Below are 21,054 nucleotides of genomic sequence, written 5' to 3'. Positions count from 1 at the left end.
GGGCGGGGAGGTTCCAACACCCGCTGCTGTCAGCCGCCCCTGACCTGGGATACAGACGCTAACAGCTTGCGAACACTCGAACTCCTCTTGATTCGAGCCGCCCCTAACCTGGGGAACAGACGCTCTTGGAGGGGGGGGGGGGTTCTTGGTTGCGGCGGAGGGGGGGGGGCACTTCAATTTTCAATTCAAAATAATAGTCAAAAAAAATTAAAAACTTTTCTCCGTTTTCAAAAACAAATTCTGCACACTCCGCGTTTTCCGTGCCGCGCACTTGTGTTCGTTTTCTACCACACTACACTACTGCCGTACACCACGATCAACGCGGTCGAGGGACGACGACGACGACGTTCTTTCAAAGGCGCCCGGCTGCGTGTATTGTTTTTTTCCTTCTGCTGTTGGCTTTGACCCGTGGCCGATCACAAATTCGCGCACTAATTGCAGCCAAATTAACGACCGGCGAGCACGGATTTCACCGGCGTCTGGATCACTTAGTGTTCCGACGGTAAATACGGCCACTTCGCGACGTGGGACACTACGGTACCGCGGGTTTTTCGACGAATTCCGGCGGAACGGTCGGGAGCAACTCTTCACTCCAGCGCGCACACACACCTTTGATTCTGGGTTGAGGGTTGTTTGGATTAAAATTAGAAAACTTCAATTTTCCTCTTTCTTTTTCTTTAAGTCGCTGTATCTCAGCAATCAGAGGTCTAATCTTCAATGTCTAGACAATTTTATATGTATATAATTTGTTGAATTTTCAAAAAAAAAAATTTCAGGAATGGTCAAAATTAAAAAAACGAAAAAAAAACTCAAAACTGCTAAATTTCACTGAATTCAAACTATCGGTGGCTAAATCTTGAAAACGGGACACTTTTTCAAAAAATCTGTGAAGTACTTAAGGATTTACAAATTTAATTATTTTTTTTTTAAATCTGGCATTTTAGACTGTTTTGTGTTGATTAGACTTCTATTTCCATTAAAATATTCCATTTGTATGAAAAAATATTTTTTTGCCCCCTGATTTTTGGAACCATTATTGAAAGGACGGGGGGGGGGGGAGGGGTGACATATACCATATACTTTGAAAAATATTTGCAACGGCCTCACAATTTTTTCAGAAAAAAAATTTTTTGGCCGTACTTCTCTGTGACCTAAATGTTGCGGGGTTTGGTCCTTTAAAACATATAAAAAAAATAAAAAAAAAACAAAAATTGAGAGCAAAATTCAAAAAAATACAAAAAAATAAAAATGGTCAAAATCGGCCGATTTTGTACAGAATTGCTCAAATATCAATTTCAAAAATGTCGAGAAAAAAATGTAGGGGGAATTCTCGTATGTTTGGCAGGTTAACTTGCTACTAACTCCATCCAGTTTGTTGATAATCACTATTTAAAAACGTTACTTAATCCACCTTTAGGTGGTTGGTGCCTTCCTCACTTCATAATGTCAATACATTCAGTAAAAATAGCAACATTCCCCCTTAACATGTTTAACAAATCAACTTTTAATAGAGTTCGCAGACCTTCAATATTTCTGGCTCATCGGTAAGGTCTGATAAAAAACTATCCAACGATAGTTCGCATGGAAGATTCAGACAGTATTTCTATCACAATATCTGAAATCCGGCCTCCAAAAAGTGTATAAATAACACTTAAGTGCTAATAACTTTTGATAGGGTTGTCAGATCCTCAATGTTTTGGGCTCATTGGAAAGATATTTTCAATACCTTTCTGAAAACAACTGAATAACATGATAGGTTTTCTGGCAAAAACCACCCTTTCTACAATCTTCCGGACATACGCCAAAATCGTTTTTTTAGCATAACTTTTAAATGACTTAACTAAACTTGCTGGTTTTAAATAGAGACTTATGGGCCCCAAGACGGATCGAATGAGACTAATACGATCAAAATCCGTTCATCCAGTCCGGAGATAATCGAGTGACAATTTTTTGTCCACCCACCTACACACATCCACACAGACATTTGCTCAGAACATGATTCTGAGTCGATATGTATTAGGGGGGGTACGGATTTTGAAAAGTTCTCAGATCAAGTTCTGGTGTAGTTTCCCTTGTAGGGCATACCCATAGGGACTCTCACGCCAAATTTCAGCTCATTTGGTTGAAAACTGGCTTGTCTCAAGCGAGTTCAAGTTTACATGGGATTTACTATGGGAAATTTTGAATTTTCGTTCATTCGCTCCTCCAGGCTTAAGGAAAACTTGTAGAAACTTCTAGGATGGCCAGAAATGAGCGGAATCGTCTGGAGAACAACTTTCCCTAAGAGACCAGGTCGATTCGGTCAACCCCCATCGAGCTCAACGGCAATACATCCGGGGGTTTCGGAACCAACGGTTTTCCCCAGAAAAGCATCAAATTTTCCTTAGCATGCTATGAATGGTTGATGAACACCGCGACGCCACATGTCAAACAGCTACCACGTGGGCAAGCACCGCCTATAAAAAATTACTTTTTATTAATTTTTGAACTATACAATTATCATTAATGGTGATCTTGATACTATTTAGCTGTATTCTTAACCTCCAAATAAGAAAAAAAAAACCGTTATGGTGCAAATTTTATAATCACGTGGTAGCTGTTTGACATGTGGCGTCGCGGTGTTCATCAACCATTCATAGCATGCTAAGGAAAATTTGATGCTTTTCTGGGGAAAACCGTTGGTTCCGAAACCCCCGGATGTATTGCCGTTGAGCTCGATGGGGGTTGACCGAATCGACCTGGTCTCTTAGGGAAAGTTGTTCTCCAGACGATTCCGCTCATTTCTGGCCATCCTAGAAGTTTCTACAAGTTTTCCTTAAGCCTGTAGGAGCGAATGAACGAAAATTCAAAATTTCCCATAGTAAATCCCATGTAAACTTGAACTCGCTTGAGACAAGCCAGTTTTCAACCAAATGAGCTGAAATTTGGCGTGAGAGTCCCTATGGGTATGCCCTACAAGGGAAACTACACCAGAACTTGATCTGAGAACTTTTCAAAATCCGTACCCACCCTAATATGTATACGTGAAGGTGGGTCTACAATGTCAAATTAATAAGTTCATTTTTCGAGTGATTTTATAGCCTTTCCTCAGTAAGGTGAAGAAGGCAAAAACTTATCTTGTAAAACTAGTGATAGAAACTTGCTTGCTCACATCCTATAGAGCTATTTATCACTCGATTACAGTTGAAAACGCTTTTTTGAGTTGTAATTGAACGTCAAAATGCTGATATGGCAACATTAGAGGCACGATGGAGTTAAATGCTGTTGACCTTCATCTAGCTAGAGACGCATGGTGCTTTATGGTCAATTCACGTACCGAATTCGATAACCTTATTTTCAAAAACATCATATCTCAGAATCCTGTTGATCGATATTCACCATTTTTGGATATGATGCGTAAAAAAACATCTTTAAAAATCATTGAAAAATATTTTCAGCTGTAATCTCTTTGGATCCGAGACCTATAAATCAGCAAATATTCAGTTTGAAAAATTTGTATTGTATTAGTCTTAGTATTTTTCATCAGAAGCCCAACTTAAGCTCTGGTTGGTGTGGTTTTTGCAAAAATCCTCAAAAAACGCATTTTTTGAACCACCCTTTTTCAGATAGGACAACCCCTTATTATTTTGGCCAAGGAACTCCAATGCCAAATATGAGCCAAATTGTTATGTACCAAACCAACTGGAATTGTTACTGATTTCATCGAAATGAAAAAAAAAACAACTGGATCAAGGATTTCCAGCAATTTAATCAGCGGCTTGTAATTAAAAATATTCACATTAATTAAAATAAAACCTATTATGATTACCCACCTCAAAATTCCACAAAATTTCGTAGAATTTTATTAAAACGGGTTGCATTTCCACGCCGTGCCAACCGAAATATCCCAAAGGTCAACAAAAAATTCTTCTCCCCTTTTTTTCGACTCACCTCTGATTGTCAATCAGCTCGATGAGGCTGTTCTCGAACTCGGCATTATTCATCGGCAGTCCGGGTGATGGCGTGGGCGTATTTTCCCCCTCTGTCGAGGTGGACGTATCCAGCGATTCCATTTCGGCATCGTCGATGCAGCGCAAAAGGGCTCCCCGCACGGACACGTACAGGTTGGACAGGTCCTGCATTTTCTCGTTTTGTCGCAGGTTTTGCACGACGCTGATGGCGATTTTGTTGTCGGATTCGATTAGGAGGAGCAGTTGGAACATGAGCTTGTAGAGGCCACGACCTAGGTCTAGCAGGAGTTCGGTGGTGGCGGGATCGGTTGGGGGCATGGCGGCGGCGGCGGCGGCAGCGGTCACGGTCATCATGGCGGAGGATGAGGTTGAACCTTCGTTGGCGGAGTCGATGTCCGAGGTGAAGAGGGCGAGCTTGCAGGACGTTTTGACGGCGTCCAGACTGTCGAGGACGGTGTCTTTACGGTCGAAGAAGGTTTCCAGATGTTCTTGGACTTCGAGGACGCCGTAACGGAGGTTTTCGAACAGGCGTGGGGTTGTGACGAGGGTTTGATGGTACCAGATCTTGGGGGGTTCTCCGCGGGAGGAAAGTAGGTCGGACAGGACTGAGATGCGATGTCCGAGCTGGACTCCGGTTCCGGTGAAGTAACGCATGCATTCCTTGGAGATGGAAATCGACCGGTGTGAGAGTTCTTTGATCAGTTTGAACATTTGGTTCAACAGGTCGGGCGCATGGCCGGAAGGTTGGTTCACCAGTAGTCCGACGAGATTCCGGCGCCAAACCTCTTCGCTTTCGTCTCGAATCGGTGCCCGGAAGGACAACAGTCCTGGCAGATGGGGTGACGCGTTGCACGGCGTGATGTCGCCTAAATCCCCAGCACTGGAACCGCTGGTGTCACTGCGCGAGACCGAATCCCTTCGGTGTCGGCGCTCGCGCAGACTCAAACTGGTCGGCGGACCGCCCAAGTAAGCCGCCTTGGAGAATATCGGCCGTTGCTCTTCGTCCAGTGGCGACTCCGACTCGACCTCCTCGTCGCTCGAATCGTCCGCGTTCGGGCGCTTGCGCCGATTCAACACCGGCGTCCGCTCGCTCAAGCTCTCCTCCAGCAGCGACGACCCGTGGCCCTTACCGACGACGTTACTCCCACTTCCCCCGCTGTTGTTGATGCCGGACGCCGACAGTGGTTCGCTATCGCCCTCGGACAGCGGCCGTCGCCGCACGCCCCAGTTGAAGTTGTCCGTCGATTCGCCCTCGATGCTTTCGCTCTCGTACTCCAGGAAGTCAAAGTCCTTGAACACGCCAAAGTCGGGCGGGCCGTCGTCGCGCTTCGAACCCCCGCTGAGGTCCTGCTGGGCTCCGGACGTTTCGTCCGTGCTCGAAGCCGCCGACGATTGGCGCTCGAGCAGGTCCGACGACTGGCTGAAGATGACCTGTGAGCGAGAACGGAGCAAGAACAAAAAAATCGATTTTTATTACCGCGCTTTTCGCGTAGGCTGCGATTGATTTATGTCGCGCGGCGTAGATTCAATATCTACAGACAATTTGGTGCTCAAAGGTGCTATTGGTGGTTGTGGTTATGGTTTTATTTTTTGCTTAGTGCGTCTGCTGCAAATCAATTAGCTACTAAAACGTGCCGGCATAAAAATTGGTGAGCACTCCAGAATTGGAATTTTATCCTACATCAAAGCATTTCAATAGACGAATCAGTCTGACCATTTTAGAACGAGCACTTTGAGCGGGCGTTTGCAACTAGAATTTTAATTGAGTTCGGATTCCTTTGAAAACCTTCGTGTGCAAATGGCATTACGAAAATGAAGCATTTTTCCTCCAAGAGAAACTCAGTTGCTCTAATAGTTTTTCTTAATCAAGATTTGGTTGACATGTTTTCCAAAAGTCAGAAAAGAACCGGTTGATACGACCATCGACATTGCAGAAAATAGAATTTGATGAGATACCGTCAACCTGGGCGATTCGAAAAACTTCTATCAGACTGCGGTCCCAATTCACACCAGTTCACGGTACTTACCGTTTAGCCCGGCGGAGTTGCTGACGAACTGTTCGTGTCTAAGTGCATTAAAGTACTGAAGAATTTTGGTAGTCTAGAAATACATGCACTTCAGCTGTTCTCTAGCTTTACGCAATTTTACAGTTTTGACAGATGTTTGTGTGGAAGATTGCAAGTTCGTATTTCGTTAGTGAGGAATAGAGAGCAGTTTAATGTGTTTGACAAACGCTTTTAAAAATTTACCCTTTTTTATACCACTATTCAACACAAAAAAAAATGCGCAAGATAACATAAGAGCATCGTGCTGTAGTCTTTAGTTAAGAAATAAAAACTTTATAAAATATATGCAACGGCCTAACTCATAAATTAACATTTTCGTAAATTTTTGAATGACGAATTATCTCATCATATAAAATAAAACATTTTGAATAAATTTTGACTTTTGATTGTGCATGTAAGTCAAATTTTCAATCAAAAGGAACTCTTTTCTGTAAAGACCGTTTTCTAATAAAGCCAAGGGACCATCCATCCAAAATTTCCTAAACAATAATTATTGCAAAAATATATATTTTCTCTGAAACAAATTGTGCATTGTAAACTGTTTTTATTATACTGAAAAAGGTTGATTTTGCATTTTAATCAAATTGGACAACTTTACATGAGCTCAACAGTTGCCTGGTTTGGCTTGTGAACATTCGTTTCGCTTGGTTCGCAAAAACTTGGGCAAAGTGACTATGCCACAGGGTGAAAATTAAAAAATAATCGACATCAGAGATACCTTCTGACTAGATTCCTTAGGCTAAAATAAGGAACTGTGCCAATTTTGAGCCAAATCGGTTAAGGTTTAAGGGTCGCTAAAGATCGTTGAAGTTGGTGAAAAATATCATTTCATACAAAACGTCTTCTTTAAATCGCTTATAACACGACAGGGTTAGCTCGGATCGTTTTGCGATATTCGACAAAGTTGTTTGTCCTAAAATTTTACATAAGAAATTCACGCTTGGCACATTTAACGTCACATTCAACGAAATTTTTATTTTTTTTCGCTTTTCATCATACATTTTGCGATTTTTTCTATTCAAACTTCAACGATCAAAAGTGACCCTTAAACCTTAATCGATTTGGCTCAAAATTGGCACAGTTACTAATGAATTTGTGTATCTTCAGATTTACAAAATCTTCACTTTTTTGTTCATTTAACGTGAAGACTTCCATCATTGCCATGATTTTTCGTTCAAAGATATACATTTTGCGTCGCTTTCAATATTTTTGTCAAAATTCCTTCTACAAGTTGTTAAGAAAAGTGCCCTACACATGCTGATTCCTTTTGGTATCGGGATAATCGCATTCCTTGCAATGTTATGGAAATCGTCATTAATCAATGATTGCCAACTAGGACGTCAATGATTGTACCACAAAATTATATAAATTTTGAAACACATTTGATTTAGACCAAAAATTCTTTCAGTGGCTTCAAGAAGGCAACAACCGGCACATACTGATTCATTTTGGTGCAGAAATTCGTTAAATTGAATTCAATACAGAGAATTTTAGAGTGATGATCAATTTTCTTCGAAAATGATCAACGGCTTCACCTTAAACGAATAGGCGCAGAGTTCGTTCGTTTGAATTCATGCAGCACCAAACAAGCAAGAAAGAGAGAAAAAGCAAGAGCATGTGCCGAGCGGCTGCTTGAGTGTCGTGCTCGGCAATCGTTCGTTTCAACTTCGTGTGCGTTCACTGATTCGTAGTGACGATCATGCCAGGCGCGCTCAGTCAGCACATTCAACGATCGAGTAGATGGCGAAAGCTGACTGATTAGCTCCTTCAAATTGTCGGGCAATGACAATGATTGACTGTTCTTTATGCATGTTTTTAGGGACACTTATATGGATGAACTAAAATTGCCAAAAGGGTACATTTTAAACCAGGCCTGCCCAACGTTCGGCCCGTGATGCTATTTCAACCGGCCCGCGACGGCTTTTCAAAATAGTTCTATGAATGGCCCATAAAGCTGTTCATGAAAAATTGAATAAATAATTTCAGTGTCCAATTTAAAAAAATAGGCTTGAGATCAAATTTTAACTAGGAACATTAAGTCCCGGATGAATTTTCAAAAAGCCGTAAGAGCCACCGTGACCTCTGACACTAATTTTCGTTTTTCTCCAATATGAAACAAAATTTCATTTATTTTCAGTTTGAGGCACTTGAAGGACGTGTAGATGAACAATCTCAAGCATTTTTGATATTGGTTTTTCGTAAGTAGGTGAAATACCGATGCAAAAAGAACTTTGTTTACCAATGGCTCTTACGGCTTTTCGAAAACTCATCCGAGAAGTATTTTTTTTTTTTTGCTTTTGCAGTAAAATGAAGCTAATTAAACGTATTATTCGCATTTTCCTTTATATATATATTTTTTTTAATTTGTTTCATATTCAATCATTCTTCATATTTGAACTTAATCCTTATAATTTCTATACTGATATTTTCATAATCAATTAGTAAACTAAAAAATGGCACAAAAAAAGGTAAAAATGTGAAATATGTAAATGAAAAAACTTGGATTGTTGTCTAAAAACGTACAGATAATGTACACTTAATTTAAATTTGAATCAGGTTTTACATGATTTACTTCAAATTGAAGTTTTTTTTTTTAGGAACTTGATTAAAATTCATTTTTGATATAATTGAGTGAGTAAGCATACAATTATGATTTTTTTCAGAACAACTTTCCAATAAGACGGAGCCACGTAGCCCAGTGGTAACGCTTCCGCCTCGTAAGCGGTAGATCGGGGTTCAAATCCCGGCTCGGACCAACACAACTGGTGATCTTTTCCCTTCTGGAATCGATTGCTTAGTAAAGGGAAGGTAGTGTATCGTCACAAACTGGACCTTATCACGACACCTTAGGGAGGCGACCTATGGAATGTTAACATTAACCTTAACATGTTAACATTAAGTTGAGAATGAAACTGCCACAGAATCCGCTTTGTAAATGCCGGCCCCGATACTCTTCAAGGGTGTTCCCCCAGGAACTGGGAAAGATTTACTTTTTACTTTCCAATGAAAAAGTTTGTTCTTAATAAAGGTTAAAAAAGCAAATTAATTATACTTAAAATAAAGATTGCTGAAAATATTTTTACAAGATTCAAAAATATCCCAAGAAGAATCGAAATTCGAAGAATACCGAAATGCAAACTATTCAATGTATAATTTGTGTTTTAACATTTTTGTATTTAAATTTATTTATATTTTATAAAATATTTGAGTGAAGGTGCACAACAACGGAAATAAGATAATATGTTTAAGATTTGAGTCCTCAAATTTCATCATGCCTCATTGATTTTATTTTTATGTCTCTGTGATGTTGAGGAAATTAAACATTAAGAAACTTGCCACGACCAATTAAATTGAATGTTCTTGGGAAGTTAATGATATCAGGGTATTTAATTGTAATCGACAAAGATAATTACAATTAAATTTCAAACAATTCAAAATAAAAATAAATGAAATAAACACATTTTTTAAATGATGGTAAGGGCGCGGACTTGGTAATCTGGATATGACTTTCTCCAGATTGATTTTATTTTTAGGTATGCAAAATTTGTTTTTTTCATCTATACATGCTTTTTGTGTAAACGTTTTCTCATACAATATTACATGCTTTTGCTCACAAAGGTGAGGTGCATGCTTTTGAATGCGATTTTACCATCGGAAATTTTTTTTTTATTAGGTTTTTTTTAGTAATCAAAATAATAATCTAGTGTCGCAAATATGATTCATGTACTTTGTTTTTAAGAAAGAAATACAAATATAACTTTCAAAAATATGTTTACTGTGTGGGTGTAAATTTTTTTTGCATCATTTTAATGAAATTCTATGTAATATTACACCCTGAAATATGTAGCTTATACATAAGTTTATCCTTTCCACTCTTCATCGGTCAGATGGGCGAACAGGCTAAGGCGCCAGTCCTTACTGTTGGTGCTGGGTTTGAATCCCGTCGGTTGCATTTTTTTTGTGTTTGCAAAGATTGAACATTCAGTGTGTAATAATAAGTGTCTTTTTTTACGAAGGTAATGTGCATGATTTTGCATGCGATTTTACCATCGGATTTTTTTGCTGTGTGTTTTCGGGGAGAATTCAAGATTACTTTATCAAAACAATCAATGCGCCATAGAACATAGAACCACTTGAAAAAGTAAGCGAGAATTAGAAATTTAAAACAAAAATCCAAAAAGATTTCATGTTGGTGCAAATATTTGTTGAATTGAGTTAGGTCCAGATCATTGTACAGTTATGATCAATTTTTCTTGATCTTAATCTTGAAAAACAGATTATTTCTTTCAACTTTGCAAGTCGAGCCTCGTTAAATCTGCAAAATATGGTCAACAAATTACAAAATCTCAAAAACGATTCCAAAGAAAATTTAACTACACAGCAAAAAATCCGATGGTAAAATCGCATGCAAAAGCATGCACATCATCTTCGTCAAAATAAACACTTAATATTACACACTGCATGTACAATTTTTGCAAACTCAAAAAAAAAGTTGCAACCGACGGGATTCGAACCCATCACCAACAGTAAGGACTGGCGCCTTAGCCCACTCAGCCATCAGACCGATGGAAAGCTGTAAGGCGAAACGCATATATGAGCTTGACATTCCGGTCAAGTAGGTTTCCAATACTGATGGGCTACATATTTCAGGGTGTAAAATCACATAAAATTGCATAAAATAATACAATATTTATTTTACACCCAGGCCTGTTACACGCAGCTGGATTACTACATTTTTAGCTGTGTAATAAAAAATTTAGGACAAAAAGTTTTTTATAATTTGATAGACTTTTTTAAAATAAAGAAATATGGTGAATTTGGGGTTTTTATATGGCAGAAAAAAAAACATTTCAAATTGTAAAATTATCATACTTTCCAAACTACACACTCACACTTGACGATTTCACAGAGATTTGGTCTATTCCACACAGCAAAAAATCCGATGGTAAAATCGCATGCAAAAGCATGCACATCACCTTCGTCAAAATAAACACTTAATATTACACATTGCATGTACATTTTTTGCAAACACAAAAAAAAGTTGCAACCCACGGGACTCAAACCCAGCACCTACAGTAAGGACTAGCGCCTTAGCCCGCTCAGCCATCAGACCGATGAAATATGGAAAGGATAAACGTATATGTGAGCTTGACATTTCGGTCAAGTTGGTTTCCCATACTGATGGGCTACATATTTCAAGGTGTAATATTACACAGAATTTCATAAAATAATGCAAAATTTATTTTACACCCAAGCCTTTTACACACAGCTGGATTACTACTTTATTTGCTGTGCACTAACCAATCGTTTCGATACAGCTCGGCTATTCTAACCCTGTAGACAGGACCAATTTCTATGCATTCATGCTTCATCCGTCTCAGAATACAAAGTGCAGAAATCCACATTCTATTTTTGCTGTTGCCAACTGTATCTGCTCAGTCAACCCAACATAAATACCGATTTATCTACCCGAAATGTGGTCGAGAGGCTCTCCAGACAACAAATTGAACTCTTAATTTTCGGAATCGAAAATGGCCCAACATGTTTTCCAAATTTATTCATGATTCAACTTTCTCGAATCTTCCCGAAAATCTTACCTTGAAATCATCAATCATTATGAATGACATTTTTTTTTTTTTTTGACAATTGATAAGGGAAAAAAATGATCATCAATTGGCCATTACATCATAATTTATTCCCTAAATGTGTTCTCTCAGTTAGACAGTTTACGCCTTCACGAGTCCTTTTTGATTGCGTCCCGATAATGGGGACGAAGCTTCATCAAAGTGCCACCGAGAGATTCCGCCACGCCACCGATTTTGCGGTATTGATTTTTCGAAGCTCCTTCGGCAGCACCAATTAAGGTTAGACCTTTTCCGATGGAAGTGAATCAACGACTTTCGTTTTCCTTCCCGCGAGCGAATCCCTTATCACAACACTGCAGGCTAATGGGTGAGAATGAATCAACTCAATTAAATTTATTGTAGAGTGCTTTCCGCCATGGCAAAACAGCAACTTTTGGGGGTGGGGGGCTATATCATTCGCCTCCAGTAATGAGGCAAAACTTAACCAACGAATAAACATTTGCTCAGCCGAAGCTTTCGGCAGGGTAAAATATTTACTGGGAAATTTGCTGGTGAGCCACATCGATTTAACTAATTTAGGCAAATTCCTAAAATGAGAGATGGTATCCTGCAAGTGTAAACAAGCAATTAAAGTTCAAAACTGTCTCTTGAAGGCAAAGTTTATCGTCTACAATGGAATGGAACCAGCTCAATTGTCGACAAATTCAATTAAAAATTCTCATTCGACTTTACAATCAAGATACATAGATGCAGAATACTCAACGAAAACTTTTTTTTGTTCAGCTCATCAGTATAAAAACGTATTTGTTTTCCCTCCAAGTGGTGAAAAAGCTTCCAAAGTTTTTTTTCCCAGAACGTGCCGTCACGAAGCATTTGTCACTTCTTCATTCTCCATGCTAACTCCGTGCCCCGGTGCGGAATCAACACTTCATTAAATCACTTTCATTAAAAGTTTTCACTCCGATTGCTGTCAGCTCCCCCCTGGCTGAATAAATCTAACAGCCGGAAAAGGTGTTGTAGGCTTTGTCAGCAGGGAATTAGAAGGAGAGCTTACGGGGGAAAACAGAGCGCCTATTTTTAGCGAATTAAGTGAGCGATCAATTTTCTACGCGATCGCTTTTCCAATGGATTCGTTTTCGGCGGAAAACATCGTTGTAGGGTTGAGAACGAAAAACGTCTTCTGAATTTTGCTACAATTTAAGCAAATTACGAGGAATAAAGTATGAATGGGCTCTGTATGAATGAAGTCCATCGTTTAGCATCGTAACTTGGATGGCACTTCGTCGGAAGGTGCAAAACATGCATCAACTTGCATGCAATAACCTGCATTAACATGCAGGTTAATGTGATGTATTTGAAAATATTGATTCCTGAAAAAAATTGAAGCAGAATTTTTTTTTGTGAATTTTTGTTTTGCCTCGAATAATTGAGGCTTATGATAATCGAGTATCTGGTATCACGTTTTTATCCAAATCTAAATTTAAACAAATTTCATAATTCTTTCCACGTAGAAATAAAAACAAACACATCGTTAATTTGAATGTTTTGAAAATATTGTTACTCGAAAGCTCGGAAAAAGAATATTTTCAGAGATGTAAAACTTGGTCATGACGTTATCAACTAAAAATTATAGTTATGCAATAAAAAAGTTGCACGATATCAAAAATTATGTACAGTATTTTTCGATTGCAAAAATTGATTTTGAATCTGACAATAAAGTCAAAATATTTTTTTTCGATTATTTTTCCACATTTTTCGAAAATCATGATTTTTTGAAAAATTTGCAATTTAGAATTTATAAGCAATTCTCAAGAATTTCGCCAATCGACTTTTCAACATATTTTTTATCTATAATAAACTTGGTCCATCATTAGTTTTTTCTTACAAATTTGGGGGCTGTCCAAAGAAAATATGATATGAAAACATTTGAAAATCTGTACATAATCGAGTCTATCCGAAGGCCTTAGCAAAATTTCACTTCGGATAAGCGAAACTTCGGATAATCGAAACATCGGATAGTCGAATCACAATTTATTTTTTATCGTTGTCCTATTTATGATTGTTGAGTTTAAGTATGACCCCTAAACAGCTCTAAAGTGATTCAGAATTTTGAAATCCAAGATGGCGGCCAAAAACGCGTTGATGAAAAATTGAAAAAATGCATTTTTTAATAAAATAGGCAATCAACCAGTCAAATTCGACTAAAATAGGGTTTAAGAACTCAATTTAGATGTTTAAAGTAATAAAATAAAAAAAAATACGGAAAAAAAATGTTTTTTCGTCATGATTCGATTATCCGAAGTCCCATACAAACCTTCGGATAATCGAAACTTCGGATAATCGAAACTTCGGATAATCGAAACATCGGATTATCGAGGATTCGGATAATCGAGTCTGGACTGTATCTCGAGAAGGAATTTTCTGATCGATTTTGTTTCTTCGGAAAAGTTGTAGGTTATGAACTATTAGTTAAAATAACTCGATTTTGACAAACTTTACTCCATTCGAAGTGCCACCTTTTGAGCTATATGTTATGACGGACGTTTTGCTATAGGCCAATCATTTTTTTTAAATAGTGGTTTTTTAGAATGTAATAAAAATGCACACAAAAGAAAATCAAAAAATCCACTTTTAGATGTAAAATTGAATTCTGAATCGAACAGAACTTTTGCAAAATTTTGGAAAGGTGTACAGTTTTGAGTTATAGCCATATTTAGACAAATTATTCTTCAAAACTGTCTTTTTATTTAAAAAAAAAAAATGGTGTCCATCATTGTCCATATATAAAAAAAATATATATACAAATTTTGAAAAGCTGAGAACATTCTCTAAAATTTGCTTTTGTGGACATTCTTGAACCGATCTTTTGTTGCTAAGATCTGGCCTTGGGGAGCGTTCCTATAGTACGTAACGGAGTTAGGAAAAAGGGGGGTTGAAGCCTGCGCTACGCTCTCATACAATTTAAAAAAATATATTTATGGATATTTTGTTACGATTACGAGGGGTCAAAAATCCCGTAATTTGCGTTACGTAATAAAAGAACACTCCCTTGCAAAAAATGAATATGAGTTTTTCCAAATTCTACCTAAATAGTTCTCAATTTTTAATCGATGATATCTTGGGCAACATTGATCAGATATTTAATGTGTAAAAGTTGAAGCTTGTGTGAAATTTTCTCAACTTTTTGAAAAAAGTATTTTCAGGTTATTTTAATAACGACTTGCAATTCCAAAGGGACAAATAATATGATTTAAGCCCTATTGAAATGTAATTCGTGATTTGAAATATCTGATTCACTTTTCCAAAGAGTTGCATTTTTTACAAAATTTTGTGAAAATTTAAATATTTTCCATTTTAAACTGTTAAACAGTGATATCTATTTAAAATGTTGTATTGATTGAGGACACCTATGCAAATCATGAAAATATGAGTACTTTAAAAACGTAAGGTTTTATGTAAAATTGAACATACATTACGGTGACAACGACCAATAACGACCTTTAAACCTTAACCGATTTGGCTCAAAATTTGCACAGTAACCTATTTTTACCTAAAGAATCGAGCCAGGGGATACCTTTTAAGATTTGTCAAAATTAAAAAAAATCTTGTCACACTAACATACATATAAAAAAAGAAGAAAATCCAAAAGAGTAAAGTTTGTCAAAATTTATATTTTAAGGATAAAAAACAAATTCATTTTTTTAAGAGTGTTTTTCAATTCTAGAAATTTGAAAAAAAACATGTCATTGCACTTTTTTAAGGACATCTCCCAAATTTTAATGAAGTAACCAATGTTGCAAAATGGCTTCTTTGGATATAAAGAATGGATTGATTTTTTTTATTAAATTATGAAAATATTCGGCGAAAAACGTGGTAATCTGCTACAAACAAAAATTATATATTTTTTTGGTTTTGAAAAAAAATCATTCAATTATTAGTAGATTTTTGTTTTTAAAGTATTCCAAGCTGATAAAACTTTTGCATTTATAACCATCTGAGTTTTTGCAATGTGGTTGACGATTCTTCGCCTAAAATCTAAACTGAAAGATTGATTTATTTTGACATATAGGTTTTATTCCGTTGATGCATCTACTGTGCTTCAGTTCGATTTTTGTGCAATCTATAAACCAAATCGGATGTACGTAAGACGATATAAGCAAACATCCCAGTTAAAAATACGGTAAGGGAGCATTATTTTATTACGTAACGCAGTTGGGGAGGAGGGGGGGTCGGAGGCCGTGTTACGCTCCATACAAAATTTTTAAAATTTGTATGGAAATTTTGTTACGACGGGGGGAGAAAGAAAAATCTGATTTTTTGCGTTACGTAATAAAAGAACGCTCCCTAAACAGAATATTAATCTCACCGGTTTGGCTCCACGTTCGGTTGGCCAACTCTTCTTTGTTTTTGCCAACGAAAAGCTCTCCAAGAAGATACACTTTGAGCTCGTCCTGAGCCCTTCTACTGCAGTTACAAGGAAGTATGGTGGATGTCTCTATTTTGGATCTGCATTGATTTGTAAGCTTCTAAAGGTTAGAACCGGCAAATCATTATTTGTAACGAAAATGCATCCTCGTAGATCCAATATAGGTCCCCTCTACCCTGAATGAAAAATGACCCAAAGCACGGCTGAACATCGTTTAATCTCCATTCTTTGCACTCAACGGTTGACTTTTCGAGAAAAAAAAGAATGTCACTCGTTTGAACTCACCGCTCTGCTGGTCTGCAAACTTCGTAGGACGAAGTCTTCATAAGACGTTCGAACCGATTCGCATGAAAATTGAAAGAAGAAATTTTAAAGCCGGAAGCAGTGTCAAAGCAAGCGCGATAGGTCACGAGCGGAACTGCAACTGCTTGTGACACAAAGAAGTGCAAACAAAAGGGTTTGGTCCGTCCTGAGCTGGTGCAACCGGATTTCAACGATTTAGGTTTGCGCTTTAAAGCGGCTTAAGTTATTTCCCTTTTACGTCTGCTCTTGAACCATTTCCCAACAACGTAACAGAACAAACTGCAGAGTTTATTTTTTCTATGCTGCTCTATTTGCATGTAAACACAACAGGAAAAATATCGTGACTAATCCACCGAGTGGTGCATCAACGGATGTGAAGCACTCGGGGGAATCCGTAGGAAAAAACGCAATTATAAAACGGGGACACAAACATCACCGCAACGGCATAATATATAGCGCGAATAAAAATGCTGCGTAAACAAGCCCTAAAGGACGGTCTAGCTGGAGCTGGTTACACCCAAAGATCAATAAAAAGCAAGCAGCTGGTTGTCCGAGATTCCCGGTTTGAGTGTAACACCAATCGATCGGGAAACTCAATTATCCCTTTGACCAATGGAGAATGAAACGTATAGCGTATCGAAAATTAGGTCCTGGCAAATTGTGGGGTAGAGAACAATCAATGTTATTGATTGCGTTAGGGGGTTGCACGAGCCTTATTAAAGTGTAATAAAAATAAGCTACTTTTTTGGTTCTTTGCAGAGACAGCTGCTATCATGCATTGATTTCAATTGAATTTATTTGTTTTTGTTGCTGTAGTCGATTACAACCAGTTGGTCTTGGGTACATTGTGCAATATTATTGTTATTACCTCCCATCCTTGACTAAGTGGAGATCAAGATTTCAACAGATATTTTTTATTAGAAACGGCATTTTAACTGAAGCAGAAATAAATTACAACAGAAAAAAATGCTGTCTTCATTCATCCCAGCGAGCAATTCATCGAGTTTTTCAAAGTTGTTTTGCATAGCGATTCATAAATAAAAATAAACCAGCTATAAAGACGAAAACATTCAACACCTGGTCAGCAGATGACTTTTTCGATTTGAAATGTAAGTAAAAGGCTCAAGTTTGTTCAAACAAAAAAACATTTTGTTTTTCAATCAGCGAATTACAGGTGAACACAGTTGATTTGTTTTGGTCTTAATTATCTTTTATACCTCCGTTGAATTCAGATTCTGATTTAGTTTTTATTAGCATTGCTATAATGTTTTTGTCTTGTTGCGCTAGGAAATACATGCTGAAGTTTAAGTTTTAGTTAAACAAGTCAAAAGCATGTATTTTGTAGATGCAGCTAGGCTAAACGTTTCTCTATGCTTATGGAAATTACATCAGATTCTCAATTCAGCGGAGTAAAAAATTTTTTTGCTTCGGTAAATTTACGTAAGATTCATCGGAAATTTACACGACTTCAGAGCGAAATTTGTTTGGCAGATTTACGTTGGATGGCAATTCACAATTCGCAATTTCGCAATTTTCAGTGTAAGAACGGGCCTTGACCGATCTTCAATTTCAATTCAATTCAGTTTATTTTTCAGGATTAGCTTTGAACATCAAGTTAGTTTAAGATCTAAATAGAGTTTTGGAGGATCCTTGCAGCTATGTCTAATAGTCATGTATCTTTAGATGCCATTAATTTTATGTTACAAAGTAAGCTTTCAACAGGAAAACACATCAAACAAAAAACCTGTTTCTCTTGCTGATAGAAGGGGGATAGTTAGAGGAAAATTGGGGTTTCTTACAAACTAGATCACAGAGATTACGGCACAAGGTTGACGATCAAGTCATTTTCTGACATTGAGCATCTTGTCCAGAAATTGCGAAGTAGGCGGGAAGTCCACGAGTCCAGCTCTTCGACTCCCGAAGCGTCCTCCAGCTCGGCAGTTGGGAAGTTGAATGGGAGATCCAGCATCATTTTGAGCAGCTTGTTTTGTCGAACTTGGAGTTTCTTTCGCCGAGATTGAGCACAGCCGTGCCATGCTGGGAAGCCGTACGAAAGGGTTGGGCGGAAGATCAATTTGTACAGCAGGATCTTGTTTCTGCTGCTGAGTCGCGATCGTCGGCTGACGAGAGGGTACAGCATTCTGGTGAGTTTGCTACATTTCTCCAGAGATGCTGCGACGTGCTTGTCAAACTTAAGTTTGGGGTCAAACTCTAGTCCAAGATATTTGACTTGTTCCGACCAGGGGACGGCGTGGCCCATCGACACGACCTGCGACTGTGGAAGAAAGCGTTCACTTCGCCTCCGGGTAAAAAAGATGGCTTGCGTTTTTGCAGGATTGATCTTGATCTTCCAGCGCCGCTGGTAGTCTTCTAGCTTGTTCTGGGCCGATTGCAGCTTCTCGATGATGATTTCTGGATGCTTGTCGGCGGAGGCGAATCCCGTGTCATCCGCGAACATGTAGTACTCGACGCCGTTCACCATCACCACGTCCGACGTGAAGATGTTGTACAGGATCGGGCTGAGTACAGCACCTTGGGGGACCCCGAACGGAATCAGCTGGGGACGTGATAGTTCACCGTCGACGATCACTTGGAAGCTTCGGTTTTTCAAGAAGGAGTGCAAAAGTTTGAGGATATATTGCGGAAATCCAGCTAGCTTCATTTTGTGCAGAATGGCGTCCTGCCAGACGGAATCGTACGCCTTCTCAACGTCCAAGAGTATCATGCCCACTGATTGGCCACGAGCGAAGGACTGCTGGATGCTCTGCGTAAGACGCACGAGTTGGTGATTTGTCGAGTGCCCTCGTTTGAAGCCGAACTGTTGTCGGGGAATGACAGTACGACTTTCAAGGTGGCTCTCGATACGGGACAGAATAACACGCTCGAGGATTTTACTCATCGTTGGCAGAAGGCTGATTGGGCGATAGTTCGAAGGGAGCGTTACGTCCTTGCCCGCCTTTGGAATTCCTCTGACAATCGCATGCTTCCAGCTACTCGGAAAATAGGAGAGCGCAAGACAAGCGTTGACGATTTTTGTAAGCACCACAATCCCTTTCCGTGGCAGGCGCTTTAATACGATGTTCCCCACCTTGTCCAGACCAGGCGCTTTCTTTGGTTTTAGCGACTGGATTATCCGTTGTAGTTCTTTCGGGCGGACGACAGGCGCAGCGGCCGTCGTGCTGTCCGTAGCGGTGATGTGAGCTACTGATTCTTCAACTTGGGCTATGACTGACGGTTCGCTGGGTAAGGTGTTACGGTGAGCGTTGGCGAAGCTATCCGCCAGCAAGTTTGCCTTTTCCGACGGAGCAGCAACAAGGGAGTCGCCATTCTTCAACGGGGGAGTGTATTTCACACTGTTGCGAAGAGCCTTGCTGATTCTCCACATGTCCTTTGCGCCGTTTTCCAGGTGCCGGATGCTGTTGCTGAAGTGCTGGTTCCTGGCTATAGTACATTCGTTGCGGATCCGCACGTTAAGTGCCTCGACGATGTCCGCGAGAAGCGGATCACGAGTGCGGAACCATTGCCGTCGTCGGGTATTCCTCAGCTGCACCAATCGTCGAGTGGACTCGGCAAACTCGGCCTCCTTGTACGATCGCACATGAGCGGTCGGAACAGCAGTTGATTCAGCTTCGATAATAAACGAGGTGAACATCGCAATGCACCTGTCTATCGCTTCAGGGCTCTCCAGATTCGTGACCAGCGGGGAAGTCAAGTCGATTTTCTCATTCAGCACTCTTTGGAACACCTGCCAGTTTGCGCGAGAATAGCAACGCGTAGCAGGGCGCGTTTGGTTGAAAGGTACACTGATGTTTACATCAAAGCGCACCGGTAGGTGATCCGACGACAAATCGTTGACAACGGTCAGCGAAGACATGTCCACGAAGTTGTTGGACAGGACAAGATCCAGCGTGGAAGGCCGACGACCTCCTTTGGGATGGTAGGAGTGGGTCAGAGGGGCGTGGATGAAGAAGTCGGATGAGCTCGCCCGGGAGGCGAGGATGTTTCCGGCTTTGTTTGCTCTGAGGCAATTCCACTGGCGATGGCGAGCGTTCAGGTCCCCCGCTACAAAGAATGGAACCGTTCTCCTCACCAGTGTGTTGATGTCCCGCTTGAAAGTCGTCCACGTTGAGCCACGGTGAACTCCCGGAAAGTAGACCGCGATGATGTGGACCGGTTGGGCTGCGTTTAGTATCTCGATCCCGACTGTCTCGATAGCTGAAGTGTTGATGTCAAGAATCTTGAAGTGGATGTCTTTCCTGATGGCAATCAAAACACCACCGCCACGCTCGTCGTCCTGATTTTCTCGGTCAGCTCGGACGCATCGATAGTCAGGATGGAAGAAAGATTGTTTTGGTTTAAGCCACGTCTCCGACACGGTTGCTATGTCGATGTGGTGTCGGGAGAGAAAGTCAAAGAACTCGAGTTTCTTCGGCAGGACCGACCTGCCGTTCCAGTTAACAATTTTAAGTTGGTTGAGATTAGCCATGGTAAATATACTTGACCATCAGCTCTGCAAGAGCGTTGAACTGCTGCAGCTTTGAGCGACATCCACTCAAGCGGGCGAACATGTCCCGGGCGAGAGCCAGGAACTCGGAGATGGAGAAAAGACCTTCACCTTCAGCGTCGACATCTGGTGCAGGAGGCAAGCTTGTGGCAGACACTTGGGCATAGGTCCGATGGCCTGCTGGGAAATTGCTGGTTCTTGGACCGGACCTTTGTTGACC

The 21,054-nt window shown here is 39.7% G+C and overlaps 1 protein-coding gene across 6 annotated transcripts in view; it reads right to left on the bottom strand.

Moving 5' to 3' along the window:
• Nucleotides 1-21,054, bottom strand: part of LOC120419991 (protein furry) — a 189,543-nt gene that overhangs the window by 13,044 nt on the left and 155,445 nt on the right. For all 6 annotated transcript variants that reach the window (XM_039582873.2, XM_039582875.2, XM_039582877.2 and 3 more), the window contains one exon: nt 3,931-5,381. In XM_039582873.2, coding sequence (XP_039438807.1) covers nt 3,931-5,381 — 1,451 coding nt within the window. The remainder of the gene's footprint in view (nt 1-3,930; nt 5,382-21,054) is intronic.

This window comes from Culex pipiens, chromosome 3 (assembly GCF_016801865.2).
Source record: "Culex pipiens pallens isolate TS chromosome 3, TS_CPP_V2, whole genome shotgun sequence".
In the NCBI taxonomy this organism is placed as follows: Eukaryota; Metazoa; Arthropoda; class Insecta; order Diptera; family Culicidae; genus Culex; species Culex pipiens.
The sequence above is the reverse complement of the archived record's forward strand: the minus strand, read 5'-3'. Positions and strand labels throughout refer to the sequence as shown.